The sequence below is a fragment of the Heptranchias perlo genome, chromosome 5, assembly GCF_035084215.1.
Source record: "Heptranchias perlo isolate sHepPer1 chromosome 5, sHepPer1.hap1, whole genome shotgun sequence".
In the NCBI taxonomy this organism is placed as follows: Eukaryota; Metazoa; Chordata; class Chondrichthyes; order Hexanchiformes; family Hexanchidae; genus Heptranchias; species Heptranchias perlo.
The window spans coordinates 33338072-33362266 of NC_090329.1; the positions used below are offsets into that span (position 1 = coordinate 33338072).

The 24195-nt window shown below is 43.6% G+C and overlaps 1 protein-coding gene across 2 annotated transcripts in view; it reads right to left on the reverse strand.

The window, feature by feature from the left end:
- Positions 1 to 24195, reverse strand: part of LOC137321677 (peroxidasin homolog) — a 245329-nt gene that overhangs the window by 21473 nt on the left and 199661 nt on the right. For both annotated transcript variants that reach the window (XM_067984201.1, XM_067984200.1), the window contains 3 exons: positions 17175 to 18678; positions 15236 to 15370; positions 14101 to 14309 (listed from right to left, as the gene is read on the reverse strand). In XM_067984201.1, coding sequence (XP_067840302.1) covers positions 14101 to 14309; positions 15236 to 15370; positions 17175 to 18678 — 1848 coding nt within the window. The remainder of the gene's footprint in view (positions 1 to 14100; positions 14310 to 15235; positions 15371 to 17174; positions 18679 to 24195) is intronic.

Here is a 24195-nt window from a genome sequence, read left to right on the forward strand (position 1 = left end):
TAATTTTGAATCAGGGATGGGGACTCACCATAATTATAGTAAGCAAATTAACAGTAATGAAGAAAATAATGGCACAAAAGAGTGACAAATCCCCAGGAGCAGATGGTTTCCATTTTGGGGTTTTAAAGGAAGTGGGTGAGAACATTGCAGAAGCCCTAACTATAATCTTCCAAGTTCTCTCGATTCAGGGACCATTCCTTTAGATTGGAAAATTGCACATGTCACTCTGCTATTTAAGAAAGGTGAGAGAGGGAAACCAGGGAATTATAGACCAGTTAGCCTAATATCTGTTGTTGGGAAATTACTAGAGTCTTTAATTGGAGTAACTGAATACCTTCAAAATTTTCAGCTGATCAGAGAGAGTCAGCATGGATTTGTAAAGTGTCGGTCATGCCTGATGAACCTGATTGAATTTTTTTGAAGAGGTGACTAAAGTAGTGGTCAGGGGAATGTCTATGGATGTTGTTCTATGAACTTCCAGAAGGCATTTGATAAAGTCCCTCATAAAAGACTGTTAGCTAAAGTTGAAGCTCGCGGAATTGAGGGCAAATTGACCTGGTTAGGAAATTGGCTGAGCGGCAGGAGACAGAGAGTAGGGATAATGGACAGGTACTCAAATTGGCAGGATGTGATTAATGGTGTCCCACAGGGATCTGTGTTGGGGCCTCAACTATTCACTATATTTATTAGCGACTTAGATGACAGGATAGAGAGCCACATATCCAAGTTTGCCAATGACACAAAGGTAGGCAGCATTGTTAGCAGTGTAGATAGAAGCATAAAATTACAGGGAGATATTAATAGATTAGGTGAATGGGAAAAACTGGCAAATGGATTTCAATGTAGGCAAGTGTGAGGTCATCCACTTTGGACCTAAAAAGGATAGATCAGAGTACTTTCTAAATGGTGAAAAGCTCAAAACAGTGGAGGTCCAAAGAGACTTAGGGGTCATGTACATAGATCATTAAAATATCATGGACAGGTACAGAAAATAATCAAAAAGGCTAATGGAATGCTGACCTTTATATCTAGAGGACTAGAATACAAGGGGGTAGAAATTATACTACAGCTAGACAAAGCCCTGTTTAGACCACACCTGGAGTACTGTGTTCAGTTCTGGGCACCGCACCTTAGGAAGGATATATTGGCCTGGGAGGGCCGTGTAGATTTATTAGAATGATACCTGATTCGAAAGGTTAAATTACGAGGAGCGATTACACAAACTAGGGTTGCATTCCCTGGAATTTAGAAGGTTATGGGATGAGTTGATCGAAGTTTTCAAGATATTAAGGGGAACTGATAGGGTAGATGGAGAGAAATTATTTCTACTGGTTGAGGAGTCTAGGACTAGTAGCCTAAAAATTAGAGCCAGGACTAACAGGAGTGAAGTTAGGAAACACTTCTACAGGCAAAGGGTGGTAGAAGTTTGGAACACTCTTCCACAAACGGCAGTTGATGCTAGCTCAATTGTTAATTTTAGATCTGAGATTGATAGATTTTTGTTAACCAAGGGTATTAAGGGATGCGGGGCTAAGGCGGGTATATGGAGTTAGGTCACAGATCACCCATGATCTCATTGAATGGCGGAACAGGCTCGAGGGGCTAAATGACCTACTCATGTTCCTATGAAATAGCAGAAGAAATAATTTTTGGTAAGATCTTCTCTTGGTATGCTATGTCACCTATTTGTCACATGATGTGAAACTACAGGACAAAACTAATTAATGATGGCAAAAACTGGAAAGTGCGACTCAGAAGAAACATAAAACAAAAAAAACTGTACATTATTATGAGTAGTAAGGTTTCTAGCTCCCTTGATAGCTCAGTGGGTAACTGCACTGCACATGATGGAGCTAAGGCATACAGGCAGGAAAAGTGCTAGGTTCAATTCCTGGTCTTTGCTAAGTTACTGATCTCAGCTAAAGCAGCAGTAGAATTCTACAATTAATACCAGGGTCCTGCATATTTGCCAGGTTTCCTACTCTTGCTCACTATGAAGTAATCTCTGGTAAAAGTCCACTTGTGTGGACTTCTGATGAGCATTTGAATGGACTTAACTGAATGCCCTAATTTGAATGCCCTCCTTCCCTGCCATCATGTTTGAATAGCCTGTTAATGCCTACTATCAAGGGTCACACATACAAGGTGGTCGCTAAGACAAGCTACCAGAGTGGCTGACAGCTGTGGGACCTTACCCTGACACAAGTCTGCATTTTAAAGAAAAAAGTGAAAGAAGATAAAATGGAACCACTGAAGAAGCAGATCTATGGAGTGAGGTGGGAAAAGTGAGGAGAGAAGACTGTGTGACTGCAGAATGTTGACTTTTCACACACCCACTGGACTCTGTAGGGGCTCAACATATGAGCTCTCAAAATATGATTCTTAAATATATTTGGAAACAATCTAAATGCCTGGTACACTTACCACAGTAGCTCTTGTGACAGTTAGGTTCTCATTCGACATATTAAGAAAAAGCTTAAATTTGAATCTTGCTTTCAAACCCCCAGCACTACCAAATCTGATAAATGTTACACATGGAAGGAAATAAAATTGAACTTTACTAGAAAATGGGTCAGCTTACTGCGACTTTCTTCAAAACAAAGCATATCCTTCCGACTGAAATTCCCAGATTCACTGAACATTTTGTTATTTGAATAGACATCACTGGACAATACCATGGAAAATGGTACGCATTCCTGAACTGATCTTTGCTCGAGTTGAGGTGAGGGAAAGAAAGAAATTTGGTCGCCTTTTGGCAGAACTCCAAAATGGAATGTTAGTCATGAGAAGTATTTGTGGTCAGTATACGTGTTCATTGCTTGCACCAGAAATGGTATCTGCAAACAGAGTTAAGGAAACAAAAAAAAGAGGGGAATACAGGGAAACTGATTTTTTTTTGTAAAAAAAAAGTGCTAGAAATTCATAACTCTTCAAAAAGGAAGTTCAGAAATGTTGACCTATGTTTATTTTTCAGATGCTGACCAACCTGCCCATTTCTAGAATTTACGATTTCTGTTTTGTGTAAAGGCTGGTCAATAAGCAATAAGTAATATATTTCCTTCAATCCTGCCAGAGGTTAGTTAAATCTCAGATACTTTCCACATAAAACAGAGAGAATGACTCCTATCTAGATTTACTAATCTCCACTGTTCACATTTATTCGGAGGCATTTATATCAAGAAAGAACAACGTGAAGCTTGAGGATCCATATACAGTTTTAATCCACGCCTTTATGCTTTAGAAGAAATCTGACACTAACACTGGCCCAGAGCTTCTTAGTTTTGCAGGCAAGCTGTAGTAACGTTACTCAGGCAAGCACCTCAGTAAAGAACATTTCAAACATACTTCCCTTTCATCACTCACACAGGCGCTCACTGTCCAGCTGCTTTCATCAACCAAAATAAAACTGACAAATCTGAAAACCCAGCTTCAATAAATAACCCCATTCTAAAGAACGATCTTGAGAAAAAATCTGAATTTCCATAGCAACCATGGGAAACCCGGACAAATTTCTTTATATCCTTTGTCAGCCATACCCTAGCAAGTGCCAGATGATGACTAGACAACAGAATAAACAAACTTCAAATATATCTCAGAATAACTTATGCACTAAACAATTAAAGCTCTGTGTAAAATTCATACACAAGTTATGTAAAAAAAAATGTTGTTCAAAAATCTACCCAACAAAAAATGTGAACGGTTTTGGATTGCTCCAACAGAAAATAGACACTGTTGATTGAGGCCATACTGGAAGGCAATAACTACATGGTACAGTATTCGACCCATTACTCATCAGTTCCAGACCTCAGAAAGGGTATTGTGGTAGTAAATTTAATGGTTTGACAGTTTGATTGTATGGCTCTAGATAGTCTCTCGATTTTCGTGTCACCGATCTCCAGTGTTGCCAACTCTGGACGTATTCTGGAAGATTTCATCACATGACCTCCCACCGCCAATCGCTCCGCCCCCACGCTCCTGACACATCCACCCTCGCAGCGCACTGCCTTCCTAGGCTAATTGAAAAGCAACTAGACTCTTCATTACCCATTTGGATGATTCTTGACTGTCAGTCAAACAGCCTTTTATTCCCATCTCCAATATTTTTATAACTAATAAACAAGAGTGTTCAAAGAAAATCGAAAAGAACACACAATTTTGTTTTAAGATCCCTATGATTCTTCTCCCAGGTTGCTTGCAGCAGTGTCTGGGAGATTAATCATTAATTCCTGGAGACTCCAGGATAATCTCCCCAAACCAGTTCTCACATATCTTATGATCAGAAGTTTATTGTTACTGCCCAATATCTAATCATTTGATGGCATAACCCAGGAATCACCACAATGAAACCCCCGTGAAATGGATACTGAGATTGCAAATGTGCCTCCAAATGCGCTTCTCCAATTTTCTGAAATGCGGTCTGAATAACAATTCAGTGAGATGAGGTCCAATGTAAATCAACAAACTAGTTTTAAAATTTTTAAGTGAACGAGCAGAGTAACATTTTTAGTAATTGTCACCTTACTTTGACTTAATTCAATAAACCTCCTCCTGGTTTCCTCTACACTTGGTTGGCTCAAACTTAAAAGAGGAAATAACCACTGTCCACATCTCACTCAGCTGATCGTCTCAGCTCCTGTAAACTGTGTCCCTGAAATTCAAAGGGCGGAAATCCTAACCCCTCCAACGCTGACCCCCTGCTGGAGTTTGCAGGGTTAGTGGGAGGACACTTTAACCTCTAAAGTGATGTTGCACGAAGGTTAATGTGATCCATATAGGTAGTTCAGTTTGGAGCATTGGAGCTTCTGGGGCTAAGGCACCACCTGACGTGCATCTTTGGCACACACTTGTGCCATGGTAGCTGGGGTGGGGGAAGAGCAGGTAATGATTGTCTGGAGCAAGGAGCTAATCCAGGATGCCTCATCACTTTTGGCATACTGGCTGCCACTACTAGTCTGGGTCCCCAGTGAGCCTGAGAGGCAGGAACATTGGCTTAGAGAGTCACTGTCCCTGGCTTCACCTCCAGCCAGTCATTTGCCTTAAAAGGATGGATGGAAGTTCTACCCTTGACAAGGCAATCAGGAAACTCCCAGTAAATGACACAGCCCCAACATAACTGGGCCTCTTGCTGTCTTGGGGATTCCACTGGTCTTTCGCCAAAGTTACAGCAGCGGACCACTAGAGACCCACGGAAATTCAGTCCTATCTTCCTTGCCACACAGAAAGTTGGCAGCTGGAACTCTGACTCTGTTTCTGTTGGGGAGTTGGCCAATAAGGCTGCCAATTAAACTGGCAGCTGCACCCCTGGGTGTTGGGCCCTTTAGGAATTATCTCGTGCTGCTCCTAAATGAAAAGCCCCATCCCAAAAATAACTGGTATGGATGATCACTGGAAAGTTAAACACACTTCCATTGTCTCAAGCAATCTGGATAGACGTTTTATCTGAATTCTAATCTCCAAGAACTGCTGGCCGCTGAATTTAACTCCTTGAGTCCTAATCACACCAAGATACTTCCGTAGAAAAATCGTCAGAAATCCCAAAATGTTATGATTAGTGATCTCTAATGATAGCAGATCAACTTGCTGATGACCTTTGAGGGAAGAAGGGAAGTAAGATTGGCATCTCTGCCATCCCCTTCACCACCCAGCCCTCCCCCGGGGGAAAATTGAACAAGGGATGGATAGGGCCAAAGCAAGGGGTGGAATCCTGGCTTGAGTTGCATTGCTTTCTCTGCATCTGAAGAAAGAAGTCGAACAAAATGAACTATGTTGACCTCTGAGCACCATAAACTATTTACTTGTCTTGGTGCCATCAAGCCCCGGGGGCACAAATGAGTTAACATATTGGAACTTCACATCTACAAATGACAGGCAAGGAAATTGAAGTATTAACATTTAAACAAAATTATTGAAATTATGCTTTAAAAGTTCATTTTAGTTCTACAGGGTTAATACTACAATAATAAAGTGTCAGCCTTGGCTCAGTGGTAGCACTTTGCTCTAAGTTTGAAGGTCATGGGTTCCAGCCTCACTACAGAGAATTGAGCACATAAACTAGGCTGACACTTCAGTGTAGTACTGAGGGAGTGCTGCACTGTTGGAGGTGCCATTTTTCAGATGAGGTGTTAAACTGGTTTTACAAGGGCTTCCCTTTCAGGTGGATGTAAATGTTCCCAAATATTATTCAAAAAGGAGCAGGGGAGTTCTCCTAATCGGCTACCATGTTTCCCTACATAACAACACATACTACACTTCAAAAGTACTTCATTGGCCGTGAAGTGTGATAGAACATCCCGAGGTTGTGAAAGGCGCTATGTAAATACAAGTTCTTTCTTTTCTTTAATAATAAAGTTGAAGCTGACATTTCAGTAGCTTTATTAATGATTCATTGTTATCTCAGCATTACAGTTAAAAAAACATCCAGTCCAGAGAGATATTTATTTCCTCAGAACTGTCATCAATGCGAGGTTTAAAACGACCTCACGGATATTAATGTCTGGTTTAGATTTTGAAATTTTCCAGACTGTTCAGTTCAAAAGCTCCATGGCAGCATCCCTGGGAGAAATGGAAGGTTTCACCCAAAAGTGGCAAATCCACGGTAAGCCTCATATTCTAATTCATCAAACATGGAAGTACGGAGAAGGTAAAGCCACCCTTTTTTTCCAAGTTTCATAGCACTTCTTTTTAAATGGACAAACATGTTCCTTTTTTGGATTCAAGAGGTAATAATTTCATTTTCCAGACCCACAGCAATGTGGTTGATTCTTAATTGCCCTCTGAAATGGCCCAGCAAGCCACTCAGTTGTAAAATCTTGCTACGAAAAGTCATAATAAGAATAAAACCGGACGGACCACCCGGCATCGGACCACTAGGCACCGGACACGACAACGGCAAAACACCAAGCCCAGTCGACCCTGCAAGGTCCTCCTTACTAACATCTGGGGACTTGTGCCAAAATTGGGAGAGCTGTCCCACAGACTAGTCAAGCAACAGCCTGACATAGCCATACTCACAGAATCATATCTTTCAGCCAACGTCCCAGACTCTTCCATCACCATCCCTGGGTATGTCCTGTCCCACCGGCAGGACAGACCCACCAGAGGTGGCGGTACAGTGATATACAGTCAGGAGGGAGTGGCCCTGGGAGTCCTCAACATTGACTCTGGACCCCATGAAATCTCATGGCATCAGGTCAAACATGGGCAAGGAAACCTCCTGCTGATTACCACCTACCGTCCTCCCTCAGCTGATGAATCAGTCCTCCTCCATGTTGAACACCACGTGGAGGAAGCACTGAGGGTAGCAAGGGCACAAAATGTACTCTGGGTGGGGGACTTCAATGTCCATCACCAAGAGTGGCTCGGTAGCACCACTACTGACCGAGCTGGCCGAGTCCTGAAGGACATAGCTGCTAGACTGGGCCTGCGGCAGGTGGTGAGCGAACCAACACGAGGGAAAAACTTACTTGACCTCGTCCTCACCAATCTACCTGTCGCAAATGCATCTGTCCATGACAGTATTGGTAGGAGTGACCACCGCACAGTCCTCGTGGAGATGAAATCCCGTCTTCGCACTGAGGACACCATCCAACGTGTTGTGTGGCACTACCACCGTGCTAAATGGGATAGATTCAGAACAGATCTAGCAGCTCAAAACTGGGCATCCATGAGGCACTGTGGGCCATCAGCAGCAGCAGAATTGTATTCTAGCACAATCTGTAACCTCATGGCCCGGCATATTCCTCACTCTACCATTACCAACAAGCCAGGGGATCAACCCTGGTTCAATGAGGAGTGTAGAAGAGCATGCCAGGAGCAGCACCAGGCGTACCTAAAAATGAGGTGCCAACCTGGTGAAGCTACAACTCAGGACTACATGCATGCTAAACAGCGGAAGCAACATGCTATAGACAGAGCTAAGCGATTCCACAACCAACGGATCAGATCAAAGCTCTGCAGTCCTGCCACATCCAGTCGCGAATGGTGGTGGACAATTAAACAACGAACGGGAGGAGGAGGCTCTGCAAACATCCCCATTCTCAATGATGGCGGAGTCCAGCACGTGAGTGCAAAAGACAAGGCTGAAGCGTTTGCAACCATCTTCAGCCAGAAGTGCCGAGTGGATAATCCATCTCAGCCTCCTCCCGATATCCCCACCATCACGGAAGCCAGTCTTCGGCTAATTCGATTCACTCCACGTGATATCAAGAAACGGCTGAGTGCACTGGATACAGCAAAGGCTATGGGCCCCGACAACATCCCAGCTGTAGTGCTGAAGACTTGTGCTCCAGAACTAGCTGCGCCTCTAGCCAAGCTGTTCCAGTACAGCTACAACACTGGCATCCACCCGACAATGTGGAAAATTGCCCAGGTATGTCCTGTCCACAAAAAGCAGGACAAATCCAATCCGGCCAATTACCGCCCCATCAGTCTACTCTCAATCATCAGCAAAGTGATGGAAGGTGTCGTCGACAGTGCTATCAAGCGGCACTTACTCACCAATAACCTGCTCACCGATGCTCAGTTTGGGTTCCGCCAGGACCACTCGGCTCCTCCAGACCTCATTACAGCCTTGGTCCAAACATGGACAAAAGAGCTGAATTCCAGAGGTGAGGTGAGAGTGACTGCCCTTGACATCAAGGCAGCATTTGACCGAGTGTGGCACCAAGGAGCCCTAGTAAAATTGAAGTCAATGGGAATCAGGGGGAAAACTCTCCAGTGGCTGGAGTCATACCTAGCACAAAGGAAGATGGTAGTGGTTGTTGGAGGCCAATCATCTCAGCCCCAGGGCATTGCTGCAGGAGTTCCTCAGGGCAGTGTCCTAGGCCCAACCATCTTCAGCTGCTTCATCAATGACCTTCCCTCCATCATAAGGTCAGAAATGGGGATGTTCGCTGATGACTGCACAGTGTTCAGTTCCATTCGCAACCCCTCAGATAACGAAGCAGTCCGAGCCTGCATGCAGCAAGACCTGGACAACATCCAGGCTTGGGCTGATAAGTGGCAAGTAACATTTGCGCCAGACAAGTGCCAGGCAATGACCATCTCCAACAAGAGAGAGTCTAACCACCTCCCCTTGACATTCAACGGTATTACCATCGCCGAATCCCCCACCATCAACATCCTGGGGGTCACCATTGACCAGAAACTTAACTGGACCAGCCATATAAATACCGTGGCTACGAGAGCAGGTCAGAGGCTGGGTATTCTGCGGCGAGTGACTCACCTCCTGACTCCCCAAAGCCTTTCCACCATCTACAAGGCACAAGTCAGGAGTGTGATGGAATACTCTCCACTTGCCTGGATGAGTGCAGCTCCAACAACACTCAAGAAGCTTGACACCATCCAAGATAAAGCAGCCCGCTTGATTGGCACCCCATCCACCACCCTAAACATTCACTCCCTTCACCACCGGCGCACTGTGGCTGCAGTGTGCACCATCCACAGGGCGCACTGTGGCTGCAGTGTGCACCATCCACAGGATGCACTGCAGCAACTCGCCAAGGCTTCTTCGACAGCACCTCCCAAACCCACGACCTCTACCACCTAGAAGGACAAGGGCAGCAGGCGCATGGGAACAACACCACCTGCACGTTCCCCTCCAAGTCACACACCATCCCGACTTGGAAATATATCGCTGTTCCTTCATTGTCGCTGGGTCAAAATCCTGGAACTCCCTTCCTAACAGCACTGTGGGAGAACCGTCACCACACGGACTGCAGCGGTTCAAGAAGGCGGCTCACCACCACCTTCTCGAGGGCAATTAGGGATGGGCAATAAATGCCGGCCTTGCCAGCGACGCCCACATCCCGTGAACGAATAAAAAAAAAGCTTGTTAGTAACCGTGTAAAGCTACATGTGGTTAATGCACTACAATTTGATAAACTGAAGGACTTTGTAGTAGGGGTAACGGATTGTATTAACTTAATAGACTCCACGTATTTACTGCCATGCACCTTTGTTATATGCAGTAACGGTGCGCAAAATCCTAATACACGACTGCCAAAAACAACGCGGACTACATTGGGATCTATCCAAAGTGATAGTCTGGCTATGAGGTAACATCTTATTGGCTCCAGTCTAACGCCTGTGACTAAAGCAGAGCCCTGCAATACAAACCTCATCACCAGTAAAGTCACTGCTTACACAAACGTCTAGTAGAGAAAGACTTTGAATTTATTGCTTAAAATATCTTCAAAATGTAGCTCCCCGATAACTTAGTTGGTAACGACGCTACCCAGCGTGCAACTGAGCTGGACAGACAAGAAACGTTCCAGGTTCAATCCCTAATAAATTCTGAGTTAGATGATCTCAGCTGAGGTGAGGTGGGGGAGTTACAATGGGCCACATTATCTACAGTAATCCTCCACGACGTCAGGCATACAATAGAATATGATCACAATTAATTTTTGTTGACATAAACTAAAAGTTTTAAAATTTTAATCACATGAACAACTGTATGAATACGATACTTGCTCCAGCATGAAGTGATATTTCAACAATCTATGGACTTTGTTGCTTAATTATGTGATCAGGACCATATGATTGGTGCTTCTTTGTAGATGTCAAATATTGCTGCCCTTTTGACTCTACTGACCGCATCCAGCTTCCCTTCTCAAAATTTAGTTTTCCCCATTCTGTTTGACATTCCCCCATTAAACTTTATGGCCCAGACTTTTATTGGGTTGTCACGGGGGCAATAAGTCTCATTTCAAAACCTTGAGATGAAAAGAGGTGCACTGGAACCAAGTCAAAAATCCAAGAACTTTAGGAAAATTCTTTTCAACTTTAATATTAAGATACGACCAAGTTGTGCCAGTTGAAATTGAATTTTGCACAAGATTCAAAAAATTGTATCACTTTTGGCTGCACCTTTAATTTAAGACAGCTGCTATTTCAGATGAGAATATTGGCTCCTTCAGAACTAGTGAATACAAACAGAAGTAACAACTACAGTCTCTACAGTGCATTAAGTCTAGACATTGTCCAACCAAGGCTGTCTGAATGGAAATCATTCTGTTCTGCCAGCAACTTCACACAAAAGAATGCAACACTATCTTACCTCCATTTTACATTTCAGTGTTAGAACTTGACTAGATTATAATAGGATGAGTAAGTACATCAAGCATGAACATTTATACAACTACACTACAGGAAAATGTCACATAACTGTACTTAAAAGCTCTCATGCAGAAAATATTAGATCAAGTGGAAATCAGAACGATGGCAATTCTAACTGAGAAAAGGTCAGAAAACTTTGCTTGTTCCTGGGGGAAATAAGACCCTTTTCAAAAAGTTTGGAATAAGAAACTCAAAGTAACTGTTCTATTCCACAGGTACTTTAATAAACTGAAATGCACAAAAAAGACACAAAAAGTTCCTATCCCAATCATTAACTGGCCAATTCTCCTTTCAAATGCTGACTGACTTGTAAGATTTTCTACTTTTGTTAGAAACACATTAAATTACTTCACATTTCTTACACTGCATATTCCATTAAAAAAAGGCACAGCTGCAGTCACAGTCCCACTATTTTTGACTAAATCAAGTCCAAAAACCTGCTTGTATTTGATAAACGGCTAAACCAGTTTTCAGCTGGAAAACTTTCCACTTGGCCGGAAATGGAAAGGATGTATGTATAATAATGTTGAACCCAGATGTACCAAACCAGTCAGGATTTTCTGTATTCAGAACATGAACTGGAATGGGGGAGGGGGAGGGAAAGGCAGAAAATGAGAAACAAAAGATTTACATTCTTTCATTCTGATTGCAAAACATTAACAAAACAAAGGCACAATACATTTTTTGTTTAGCCAAACTCTACGTTCCTGCAACTCTCACCGCTTGTGCATTCTCCCTCTCTTCACTCTACCACCTGCAGCCATGCCTTCAGCTACCTAGGCCCCATGCTGTGGAATTCCTTCCCTAAATCCTCTGCCTCTCCACCTTCAAGATCCTCCTTAAAAGCCACCTCTGATCAAGCTTTTGATCACCTCCCCCTCCCCTTAATATCTCCTTCTTTGGCTCAGCATCCATTTTTTTCCTGATTACACCAATGAAATGCCTTGGGATGTTTTTCTACATTAAAAGCGCTATTTAAATGCAAGTTGATGTTGTTGAATTGCAAGTTGCATTTGTTCAATTTGAAAGTCTTCTGAAAAGTAGATTAAACTAGGAATCATATCAACTTGAAGGACAATCCTAGGCCCCTCTTCTCAATGCCAAAACGCTTCTTTCAATCCTCGTCTCTCACCCTTCATCTCCAATACCAACTGTGAGGAATTTATGGATTATTTCATATCAACAATTAGGAATATTGTCACAGCTGCCTCAACCCTTTCCCCACCCAACTCTTGACCAATCAACACTTTTCCTTGCCTAAATGCTCACTGACATTGTTAATTGCCCAAATAATTCACCTCGACTCTGCTCCCACCACTCCTGAAAGCCTTTTTTTCTGGCAACATTCTTCTCTCCTACAAAATTGGCATCATCGTCCACTTCCTCAACACCGTGCTCCTCTTCCCTCCCCAACTATCACCCCATCTTAAACTTCCCTTTCCTCTCTAAGGTTCTCAAATCTGTCATCATCTCCCAACTCCACGGAATGCTCTGTTCAAATCGCTTCAGTCCAGTTTTTCCCTCGGCCACAATACCTGCTGATATGGCTCTGGTCAAAATCATCACCGACATCCTTTATGACAGCAACCATGACAAACTATCCCACCTTGACCTCTATGTGGCATCTGACACTGCTAGCTCTCCTTCATGCTCAACCTTTGTGGAACTGCCTTAGCATGGTTCCATTACCACCTGTCCCAAAACCATCTCCAGCAATGTCTTCTTTTCCTGCCCCTGCACAGTTACCTCTAGAGTACCCCAATGCTCTATCCTTTTCTTCATTTACATGTTGCCCCTTGGTAACATTATCAAGTCAGTTTGGATATGTATGTTGTCAACACTCAGCTCTACCTCACCAACACCTCCCTCAACTCCATGACCGCCTCAGTGTTGTTAAGACTACCTGTGGAACATCAAATTAAGGATAGGCCAAAACTTCCTCCAATTGAACACTGGGACATGAAAGTATTCGGCTCCTGTCAGAAACTCCATACCCGTGCTACAAACACCATCTCCACCAGCTGTTTGCTCAGGTTGAACCAGTTGATGCACAACTTCAGTGTTCTTTTCGACTCAGAACTGAGCTTCAAATCCTATATCATATCCGTCATCAAGACCACATGCTTCATTTCAACAATGCCCATCTCCACCCTTACTTCACTTCCACCACTGCTGAAAGCCTTTATTACCCCCACACTTGATTTCTTTAATGACATCCTTGACAGCCTCCTGAGTTCCATCTTTCACAAACTCCAAATCATCCAAAATTCCGCTGCCCACATCCTATGCTGTACTGAATTTTTCTCGCTCATTCCACTGTTCCCCACTGGTTCCTTGTCACCAATTCATAGATTTCAAAGAATTCCAACCTTGGTGGCAGGACCTTTAGCCAACTTGGCCTTACTTTCTAGAGTGCCCTCACTAAACCCCTCCACCTTGCTAACTGTCTCCCTACCTTTAAAATCTTTTAGTCATCTCTCCTTACTTTTGTTTGGTGCCAATTTCTCTTGTGAAGCACTCTGGGATGTTTTCTATAGTTTATAGCAAGGTGTTATGGAGAAAACGTTCACCTTCCAAAAATGAAACACAGAAAAGACTTCAATTCACATTTGAATGTTAAAAAAAATAAACTCTATTTCCTGGCACCTAATCTCAAAAAATGATCCTCCCCACTGATCTGGTCATTTCCGGAAGCGTGAAGGGCAGAATAAATTACAAAGAATGCAGAACCTCCATAACAGAACATTAATAAAAACAGCTAAACAAACCCTCAAACCCAGCACCACTGTTTCAAAATATGCTTTTGTAACAGAAGCAAATAAGTATTTCACATTTAGTATAAGAACTGCCTTAGTAACCAGGAATTTAATATACATGTCAATGCTTCGATATTCTGTATAAACATAATATAGCACCAAATAGTTTCAAAATGTTCATGTGTCCACCCATCACTCAAACCTCACCCATTATATAATTACAAACCTTCACAACAATCTTGCCACATCCGCAAGTCCATTTTTGGCATGTCAGCACAGCTCTGATAACCATGAGGATATTCTGCCACTCTGAACACATCAGGCTGTATCCTGGTGATGTTGTCTCCATTGTCACATAGGACACGGGAAAGGGAGGTCTGCTTGATCTGGGTCAGCTGGGCTGGAGTGAACACCCCAGGATTCTCATACCAGAACCTGTTTGCCCATAGGAAAAAGAATTATTTTAAGTCTATCGAGATCCTTCAAAGTTACTTCAGTTCATTGTTGCATGACAGATGCCTTCTGGATGTTGCTTATTCTTAATTCTAAAATCTCAGTTCTTTTCAAGAGATCCAGATTTGTTTCTTTGATTTATTGACACCAATTGGATTGGCAAAATTTCAAACTGAAAAAAGCTGGAATCTATTGTATTTAGTACTGATTCCCCTTTGACAAAAACATCCATAAAATATTGAATAATTGTAAACAATTCAGAAATGTTATTTTAATACATTTATGTGTAGTATCCACATGCCCTGGTTCACCAGGCTATTGTAAAATAAACTGACTAGCTTCTTAGTCACATATATGTATGTTTACACTTCTATAGTGCTCCTTGTGCAGAAAAACATTTCAGAACACTTTTCAGGATGGAGGGGAAAAAAGCAAAGAAAAAGGGAAACAGAAAGTTGTGGGAGGGAACAAAAGCGTGATTGAAGAGAAGAGTTTTTGGGAGGCTTCTGAAAGTGGCACCAGGAAGGGATCAATGAAGGGAGTTTCAAAGAGCAGGGGCATAAGAAGCAACTATCAAAGGTGGAGTTGGGGCTACAGAGAATAAGCAATAAACCACTGTCGGAGGAATGGAGGGTAAGAGAAGGAACGGACAGGTTCAGGAGATTGCCTAGGTATGTTGGAGTGAAGCCATGGAGGGATTTGAAAGCGAAGACAGGGATCGTAAAGATCAATTTGCTGGGGTAGAGTGCACCACTGGAGCTTGGAAAGATTGAGGGTGATTGAAGTACGGTGATTCTGTAGCCAAAGTTGTACACCACTGAAGTAGAGCTTGTAAGCATGAAAATGAGGGAGTGCCTTTTTGATTGAAATAAAGAAAACCAACCAACATTACACTGACTGCTGCTTACCTATCACCATCTCGAAGACGTTTAAACTGCGTAGCCAACAAGCACAAAAGTGTAGGCCCCAATCTGGTTCCAGGTATCAAGTCCTCCACCATTAATGCAGGGAATAGGTCTATGTTCAAGGGTGTACCATACAAGCTGTAAGAATCAAAGGGAGAAGAGAAACATATCACACAGTTTTGACAAAGGTTGTACACCTAAAATATTAACTCATCTGTTCTCTCCACAGATGCTGACTGACCTGCTGAGTGTTTTCAGCATTTTCTGTTTTTGTTTCAGATTTCTAACATCTGCCGTTTTTTGCTCTTTGTTTATATGTGCATTTTTCAAGCTGAAAATAATCTGCTATTTTACACCAGCTCTACAAGTTCATTATTAGGGGGAGACGGTAGTGTAGTAGTTCTTTTACTGGCATAGTAATCCAAAGGCCTGAACTAATAATCTAGAGAACTTGAGTTCAAATCCCACTATGGCAGTTTGAGAATTTGAATTCATTTAAAAATAAATCTGGAAATAAAAAGCAGTTATCAGTGAAACAAAATGGCCACGAAGCTGTCGGATTGTCATAAAAACCTAACTGGTTTACCTCCTTTAGGGAAACAAACCTGCCTTCCTTACCGGTCCAGCATAGATGTGACTCCAGACCCACACCAAAGTGGTCGACTTTTTAAATGCTGTCCGAAGTGGCCTCGAAAGCTACTCAGTCAGGGCAACTAGGGATGGGCATTAAATAACAGCCTTGCCAGTGACGCTTACATCTCGAGAATGAATAATAATTTTTTTTAAATCACAAGGTTTGAGTGACATGAAACACATGGAGTAATTTTGTTTCTTGGCCATCCAGCATGGTAGTCACAGGTGCAACTTGTATATTGGTTATACTACAGTGAAACCTGTACAAACTGACACCCCCAAAAAACAGACACTTATTGACGGTCTGAAATAACTTACATTGTAGCAGATACAAGCAGCGCCTTGAAAGCACGGACACTTGCAAATTACAAACTACGGACAGCCTTCAATACACCAAGTCCGTTTACAACTTAAAACACAGGACACGCCTGTCAGCATGAGGCGGCAGCGGGTGAAAGAAATGTTTTTTGTGGAATGGGGAGCTCTTTATCCAGCAGTGAAACCGCTCCATCTCTGGGATTGAATGTTTCCACGGTTCTATCCCAGGGATAGAGAAGTTTCTCTGCCTTGATGCTGGGTAAAGAACTCCCCATTTGCCAAAAGCTGGGAACTGCACTGGGCAACACATCTCACTTCACCCGTATGTCAGGTAATGATGAGTTGCTAACAGCCCACTACCCACCCTCCAGCACATCAAACATTAGCAGCTCAGCACACAGAGGGAGGGGATCTCCCCCAATTCGGCTGGGGTCTCCCCAGGCACTCCGGCCCTCACCCTGTGCAGGTCTTCATTGTAGCAGATCCCAGGATTAGAACATCCCTCCTTCAATGGAAAAGGACCCCAGGATGGCAATGAACTGGGAAACCCAACGAACAGAAAATAAACTGTAATCACATCCTACTAGCAGGACTCCAGAATTAGGCACGATACCAGGTGAGGGTGAAAAAAGGAACGCTACAGGAGATACAGCCAATCCTGGGATATTTGGCTCATCCGGTTTACTGTACATACAATGACCATTTTGAAAATAAAGACCCTTGTAAATAAAGGACACCTGTGCAAGTCCCTTATGTGTCCCTAATTTACAAGTTTCACTGTACACAAATTCTACATTCAGTTTTTTGTATTGGATCAATAAGTTTAATCCATCGGAAATGAAGGATAATAAGTAGCAAGCATTAATAAAAATGAACCTTCTTAACCCATGCTTTAGCATTCTAATGTTTCACCAATTTGTGTAGCTACAAGTCACAAGTTTTACTGCTGATTACTATTAAGATTTTAAGCTCTCAAAATTATCTCACTTACTTCCTGAGCTTTTCCCTAATTCGGGGATTCTTAATTTCATTTTTCAGGTCTTCAAAATCGTGAGCCGAGGTTAGGTTGCAGTACACCCTGTAATCATTGTAAGGAGGTATTCCATGATCTCTACCTCTCTGAATGTTCATAGAAGCCAGATCCAGTGCCACTGCATGTGCCATGGAGAAAAGTCGTTCAGTTAGTTCGGTATTTACCAGTTCTGTAGGGACTCGCATCTTCCCCGGTACAGCAAACAAACCTCGCAGCAATGGGTCAATGCCACCCTCATTCACTATCCTGAATGGAGAGAAGAATGCTTTATGAAGAGGAAGGTGACCTTGAGGAATGGGCTGAAAGGTATCATCCAAGCGGTAGAGAATAGGGTTGATAAGCGTGTGCCCAAATCTAAAAGCTGCAGTAGCAAATACATTCACTATTCCTGCGTTAATATTAGGATCATAGCCTTTATAGTCCCGAAACGTCTTCATTCCAACTTCACCAAGGATTTTGGGTAGCCAATGGCTATAGGTTATGTGCTGCATCTGGGCACCAACTATTTTGCGTGCTTCATGGTAGATTGTCTCACCATCCCAGTGTGGATTCAATTTTAAGAGCTCAGTGGCAATTCGATTGTGTTCTCGAAACCAGACTGTGTGCATACTAGTTAAACCCATGTGTTCATTAGAACGCTGATCTCCAGCCAAGAAACAAGGAATGGGACTTTCATTTTCATCTCTCATACATTCAGTTGGTGGACCAGTAGCAAATGGTAAAAGGGGTTTCCCTAATCGATGCGCTATCCCTTGCTTTAACAAGCCTCGTTGACTAGCCAAGTCTCGTATTTCTTCAGCTTCCTGATCTGAGCTCCCATACACATTGGATGCATCAATGTAAGAAGTCAACTGATTGATCTGTTCCCGTGGATACACAGACTCCATTAACAAAGATGTCATCCCGCTTCCACAGACAGGGCTGGAGCGTACAAAGAACATGCATCGTGCCCCATTACGTACTCTGGGGTCATTTTGAGGAACCAAGATGGGAAAGCATGGTGGATCATTTGTGCAGACAGAACTGCAATGCTGGCCATCTGAAAACCTGGAAAGGCTTAGTGCTGCAACAGTCAGGTCGATATCATGGTCAAGGAACTGACCCCACTGCATCAACATATGAGTGAACTGGTCATCAGGTGTAATGGTCTCAGTGCCTATTAAAGAGGTTGAAATGAGGCGAGGTAGCGGGAGAGGAAATCCATTGTAAAACCGGTTTCGATTAATTCCTCTTGGCAGGTTAAACCCGTTTTCATAGACTGATTTTAGAAGGCGCTCAAAGGCTGTAAGGGAAGCTCCCCACATGGGGTGCTGGAGATTGTTGCATGTTCCATCATGAGCTCGGTACTTCTGATGAAAACAAATGTCGGAACAGTTATTGATTCGGCGGTGAGCTGTGCAGCCAGACAGATTAGCAACTAGGTTCAGGAACCTTGGAGACAAAAGGTCATTATAGCGAAAACCTATTGAAAGAAAAAGTAAAATGAAATCACAATTTGTTTTCGCATTCATGTATAGATTTCAGTTCTTTGTGAAAGAGGAATCAAATATCCACTGGTGTCTATACAGAAAAATCCATCGAGTTGTCCAAAACTCTACTGCTTGTACACTATCGTGCACCAAGTTCCGCTCCCCCATCACCCCTGTCTTCAGTGATACACCTTGGCTCCCTGTCCCCCAATGCCTCAAATTTAAAATTCCACTTCTGGTTTTTAAATCCTCCAAAGTTCTCTCTTTATCTCTGAGGCTTTCTCCAACACTGCACCACACTCCGAATTCTCCATTCCTGACTCCAGCTTCTTTTGCATTACCCTGTCCCTTAACACAATTCCCTTTCTAAACCCCTTTCCACTTCCCTCGCCACCTTTAAGACCCTCCTTAAAACCCACCTCAGAACAAGCTTTGGGTCAACCCTCCTAATATCCCCTTCTTTGGCGCGGCATCCCTTTTTATTTCTTACGTCTCTGTGAAGCACCTTGTTCTCCTACCTTAAAGGTGCTATATAAAGATAAGTTGTTTATCACAGTTTGAATTTTAACTGAAGATTTCATAATGTACGTTAATTGTTTTCAATCCAAAACACACTTGCAAGTCTGTCTATTTTAAAGGTATATACAAGAATCTCTTCAAATAGTGCTAGATATGTAAAGTTTAAATGGAAGCATCTGAATTTAAAGTGGAAGCCAGCTCTTTTTATTTGCTGTCTTCTGCGTCAGGAACATGGATATTGTACTTTTAAAAACATGTTAGCTTCTAAGCAAACAGATAACCCTCAAATCCTAATTTATCATGTCCTGTGGGAGCCAACCAAATGGGGAACTAGAAAAAGGGAGCTTTTCTATTGTTTTTTATTTTAAAAAACTGTGCTAATTTCAACAGCTTTTGATTAAAATGTGCCGTGTACATTTTCTTCAGCTTCAGGTTTCCAGCTGCCAGTCCTGCTCAGATCACTCTTGCCCCAATTTCCCCCGTTAACAGAAGCTTGACAATTGCTTTCATTTCCAGTTTGCACTATGAAACCAGCGAGTTGTGGTAAGTAACTGCAAGACAAGGACAAAGACTAAAAGGAGTGGTGACTAAAAGCATTCATTGGAAATGAACCCATGGAAAACACTGACTGACTCAGGACTATGGTTTAAAACAATTAAATGACCTCAACTTTGTGTATTGGACAAAGTGAACAACTGGAGGTATTAGGAACCCTCAAAGTACATTCAACAATCAAACTTTATAGAAACTACTTTGTGAATGTGTTTTAGTATCCTTTTGAACTGAATGGCAGTAGACTTTAAACAAATGTTTGAAAGAGTGCTAACTTTAGAATTTTGCTGCTCAATCATGGGGAGAGGGGGAACAAAAACACAATGAATCTAACATTAGAACTGCGAGATGATGTGAAGACAGCACTTCGATTTGGAGAAATTCATACCTGCTGTCATTACTACAATGAAATGGGAGGAGATTGGGGGCACCACCATCTCATAGTAAGACATTTGTAGTATAACCTACCACATTTTTTAAATTTAAAAAACGTTACTGTGCTTAATGCGACAGAGCTATGATTAGACTTGGGAGCAACGTCTTGAGAGTGTTTTTTTTTATTATTCGTTCACGGGATGTGGGCGTCGCTGGCGAGGCCAGCATTTATTGCCCATCCCTAATTGCCCTTGAGAAGGTGGTGGTGAGCCGCCTTCTTGAACCGCTGCAGTCTGTGTGGTGAAGGTTCTCCCACATTGCTGTCAGGAAGGGAGTTCCAGGATTTTGACCCAGTGACAATGAAGGAACGGCGATATATTTCCAAGTCGGGATGGTGTGTGACTTGGAGGGGAACGTGCAGGTGGTGTTCTTCCCATATACCTGCTGCTCTTGTCCTTCTAGGTGGTAGAGGTCGCGGGTTTGGGAGGTGCTGTCGAAAAAGCCTTGGCGAGTTGCTGCAGTGCATCCTGTGGATGGTGCACACTGCAGCCACAGTGCGCCGGTGGTGAAGGGAGTGAATGTTTAGGGTGGTGGATGGGGTGCCAATCAAGCGGGCTGCTTTATCTTGGATGGTGTCGAGCTTCTTGAGTGTTGTTGGAGCTGCACTCATCCAGGCAAGTGGAGAGTATTCCATCACACTCCTGACTTGTGCCTTGTAGATGGTGGAAAGGCTTTGGGGAATCAGGAGGTGAGTCACTCGCCGCAGAATACCCAGCCTCTGACCTGCTCTCGTAGCCACAGTAATTATATGGCTGGTCCAGTTAAGTTTCTGGTCAATGGTGACCCCCAGGATGTTGATGGTGGGGGATTCGGCGATGGTAATGCCGTTGAATGTCAAGGGGAGGTGGTTAGACTCTCTCTTGTTGGAGATGGTCATTGCCTGGCACTTGTCTGGCGCGAATGTTACTTGCCACTTATCAGCCCAAGCCTGGATGTTGTCCAGGTCTTGCTGCATGCGGGCTCGGACTGCTTCATTATTTGAGGGGTTGCGAATGGAACTGAACACTGTGCAGTCATCAGCGAACATCCCCATTTCTGACCTTATGATGGAGGGAAGGTCATTGATGAAGCAGCTGAAGATGGTTGGGCCAAGGACACTGCCCTGAGGAACTCCTGCAGCAATGTCGTGGGGCTGAGATGATTGGCCTCCAACAACCACTACCATCTTCCTTTGTGCTAGGTATGACTCCAGCCACTGGAGAGTTTTCCCCCTGATTCCCATTGACTTCAATTTTACTAGGGCTCCTTGGTGCCACACTCGGTCAAATGCTGCTTTGATGTCAAGGGCAGTCACTCTCACCTCACCTCTGGAATTCAGCTCTTTTGTCCATGTTTGGACCAAGGCTGTAATGAGGTCTGGAGCCGAGTGGTCCTGGCGGAACCCAAACTGAGCATCAGTGAGCAGGTTATTGGTGAGTAAGTGCCGCTTGATAGCACTGTCGACGACACCTTCCATCACTTTGCTGATGATTGAGAGTAGACTGATGGGGCGGTAATTGGCCGGATTGGATTTGTCCTGCTTTTTGTGGACAGGACATACCTGGGCATGTCCTGTCAAGTGGGAAAGAAAAATAAGACAGGGGGAAAAAAAATAAGCACAGCTTCTGTGTATTCTAATCAAGACCACATCTGTTTCAGCAATATTGTACAATCTGCAGTCAGAGGTCACAGGGAGGCAGAACTTGCATGTTGTACAAAATTAAGGAAGCACACCTTCCCCATCTCAGTGACGGGCTTTACAATTCTTATGTTTCAGTAGGAATCTCAAAACAATAAATATATCATGTTATAACCAGTAGTTTGTCGATAGATATTTAAATGAGGGTTTTGTGAGTTAAAACTCAAAAAAGGTAAATAGTGCCATTTTCACCTAGATTCGGTTAAAATGCATTATAAGGCTCAACATCAAGGGATTGTGATCAGCTCCAAAACCACAAGGGTACTCCTCTCTAAATGAAAATTAATGGAACGCATCGATTCTGTGATATTACATAACATGCTCCCAAACTTATTTGATGTAACTTCCTTTATAATAGAATCACAGAATGGTTAAAGCACAGAAGGAGGCCATTCAGCCTATTCCGGTTCTTTGTAAGAGCAATCCAGTTAGTCCCATTTCCTTGCTCTTTCCCTGTAGCCCTGCAAATATTTTCCCTTCAAGTATTTATCCAATAGAAATATAATAGAAACTATTAAATGTCGGTGTTCAGACAGATTAGGGTGTCCTTATCCACCAAATGCAAAGTTAACATGCAGGTACAGCAAGCAATTAGGAAGGCAAATGGTATGTTGGCCTTTATTGCATGGGGATTGGAGTACAAGACCAAAGAGGACTTGCTACAATTGTACAGGGCTTTGGTGAGACCACACCTGGAGTACTGTGTATAGTTTTGGTCTCCTTACCTAAGGAAGGATATACTTGCTTTAGAGTGGTGCAACGAAGGTTCACTGGATTAATTCCTGGGATGAGAGAGTTGTCCTATGAGGAGAGATTGAGTAGAATGGGCCTATATTCTCTGGAGTTCAGAAGAATAAGAGGTGATCACATTGAAACGTATAAAATTCTTAGAGGGCTTGACAGGGTAGACGAGGATGGGCGTTTCTCCTGGCTGGAGAGTCTAGAATTAGGGGGCATAGTTTCAGGATAAGGGGTGGGTGATTTAGGACTGAGATGAGGCGCAGTTAGTTCTGGTGCACAAGTCTTCAGCACGACAGCTGGGAAGTTTGCTGTATCCAGTGCAATCAGCCGTTTCTTGATATCACGTGGAGTGAATCGAATTGGCTGAAGACTGGCTTCTGTGATGGTGGGGATATCGGGAGGAGGCCGAGATGGATCATTCTCTTGGCACTTCTGGTTGAAGATGGTTGCAAACGCTTCAGCCTTGTCTTTTGCACTCACGTGCTGGACTCCGCCATCATTGAGGATGGGGATTTTTGCAGAGCCTCCTCCTCCCGTTAGTTGTTTAATTGTCCACCACCATTCACGACTGGATGTGGCAGGACTGCAAAGATTGGATCTGATCCGTTGGTTTTGGAATCGCTTAGCTCTGTCTATAGCATGTTGCTTCCGCTGTTTAGCATGCATGTAGTCCTGAGTTGTAGCTTCACCAGGTTGGCACCTCATTTTTAGGTACACCTGGTGCTACTCCTGGCATGCTCTTCCACATTCCTCATTGAACCAGGGTTGATCCCCTGGCTTGTTGGTAATGGTAGAGTGAGGAATATGCTGGGCCATGAGGTTACAGATTGTGCTGGAATACAATTCTGCTGCTGCTGATGGCCCACAGTGCCTCATGGATGCCCAGTTTTGAGCTGCTAGATCTGTTCTGAATCTATCCCATTTAGCAAGGTGGTAGTGCCACACAACACGTTGGATGGTGTCCTCAGTGTGAAGATGGGACTTCGTATTCACAAGGACTGTGCGGTGGTCACTCCTACCAATACTGTCATGGACAGATGCATTTGCGACAGGTAGATTGGTGAGGACGAGGTCAAGTAAGTTTTTCCCTCATGTTGGTTCGCTCACCACCTGCCGCAGGCCCAGTCTGGCAGCTTTTTCCTTCAGGACTCGGCCAGCTCGGTCAGTAGTGGTGCTACCGAGCCTCTCTTGGTGATGGACATTGAAGTCCCCCACCCAGAGTACATTTTGTGCCCTTGCTACCGTCAGTGCTTCCTCCAAGTGGTGCTCAAGATGGTGGAGGACTGATTCGTCAGCTGAGGGAGGACGGTAGGTGGTAATCAGCAGGAGGTTTCCTTGACCATGTTTGACCTGATGCCATGAGATTTCATGGGGTCCAGAGTCAATGTTGAGGACTCCCAGGGCCACTCCCTCCTGACTGTATATCACTGTACCGCCACCTCTGGTGGGTCTGTCCTGCCAGTGGGGTAGGACATACCCAGGGATGGTAATGGAAGAGTCTGGGACGTTGACTGAAAGGTATGATTCTGTGAGTATGGCTATGTCAGGCTGTTGCTTGACTAGTCTGTGGGACAGCTCTCCCAAT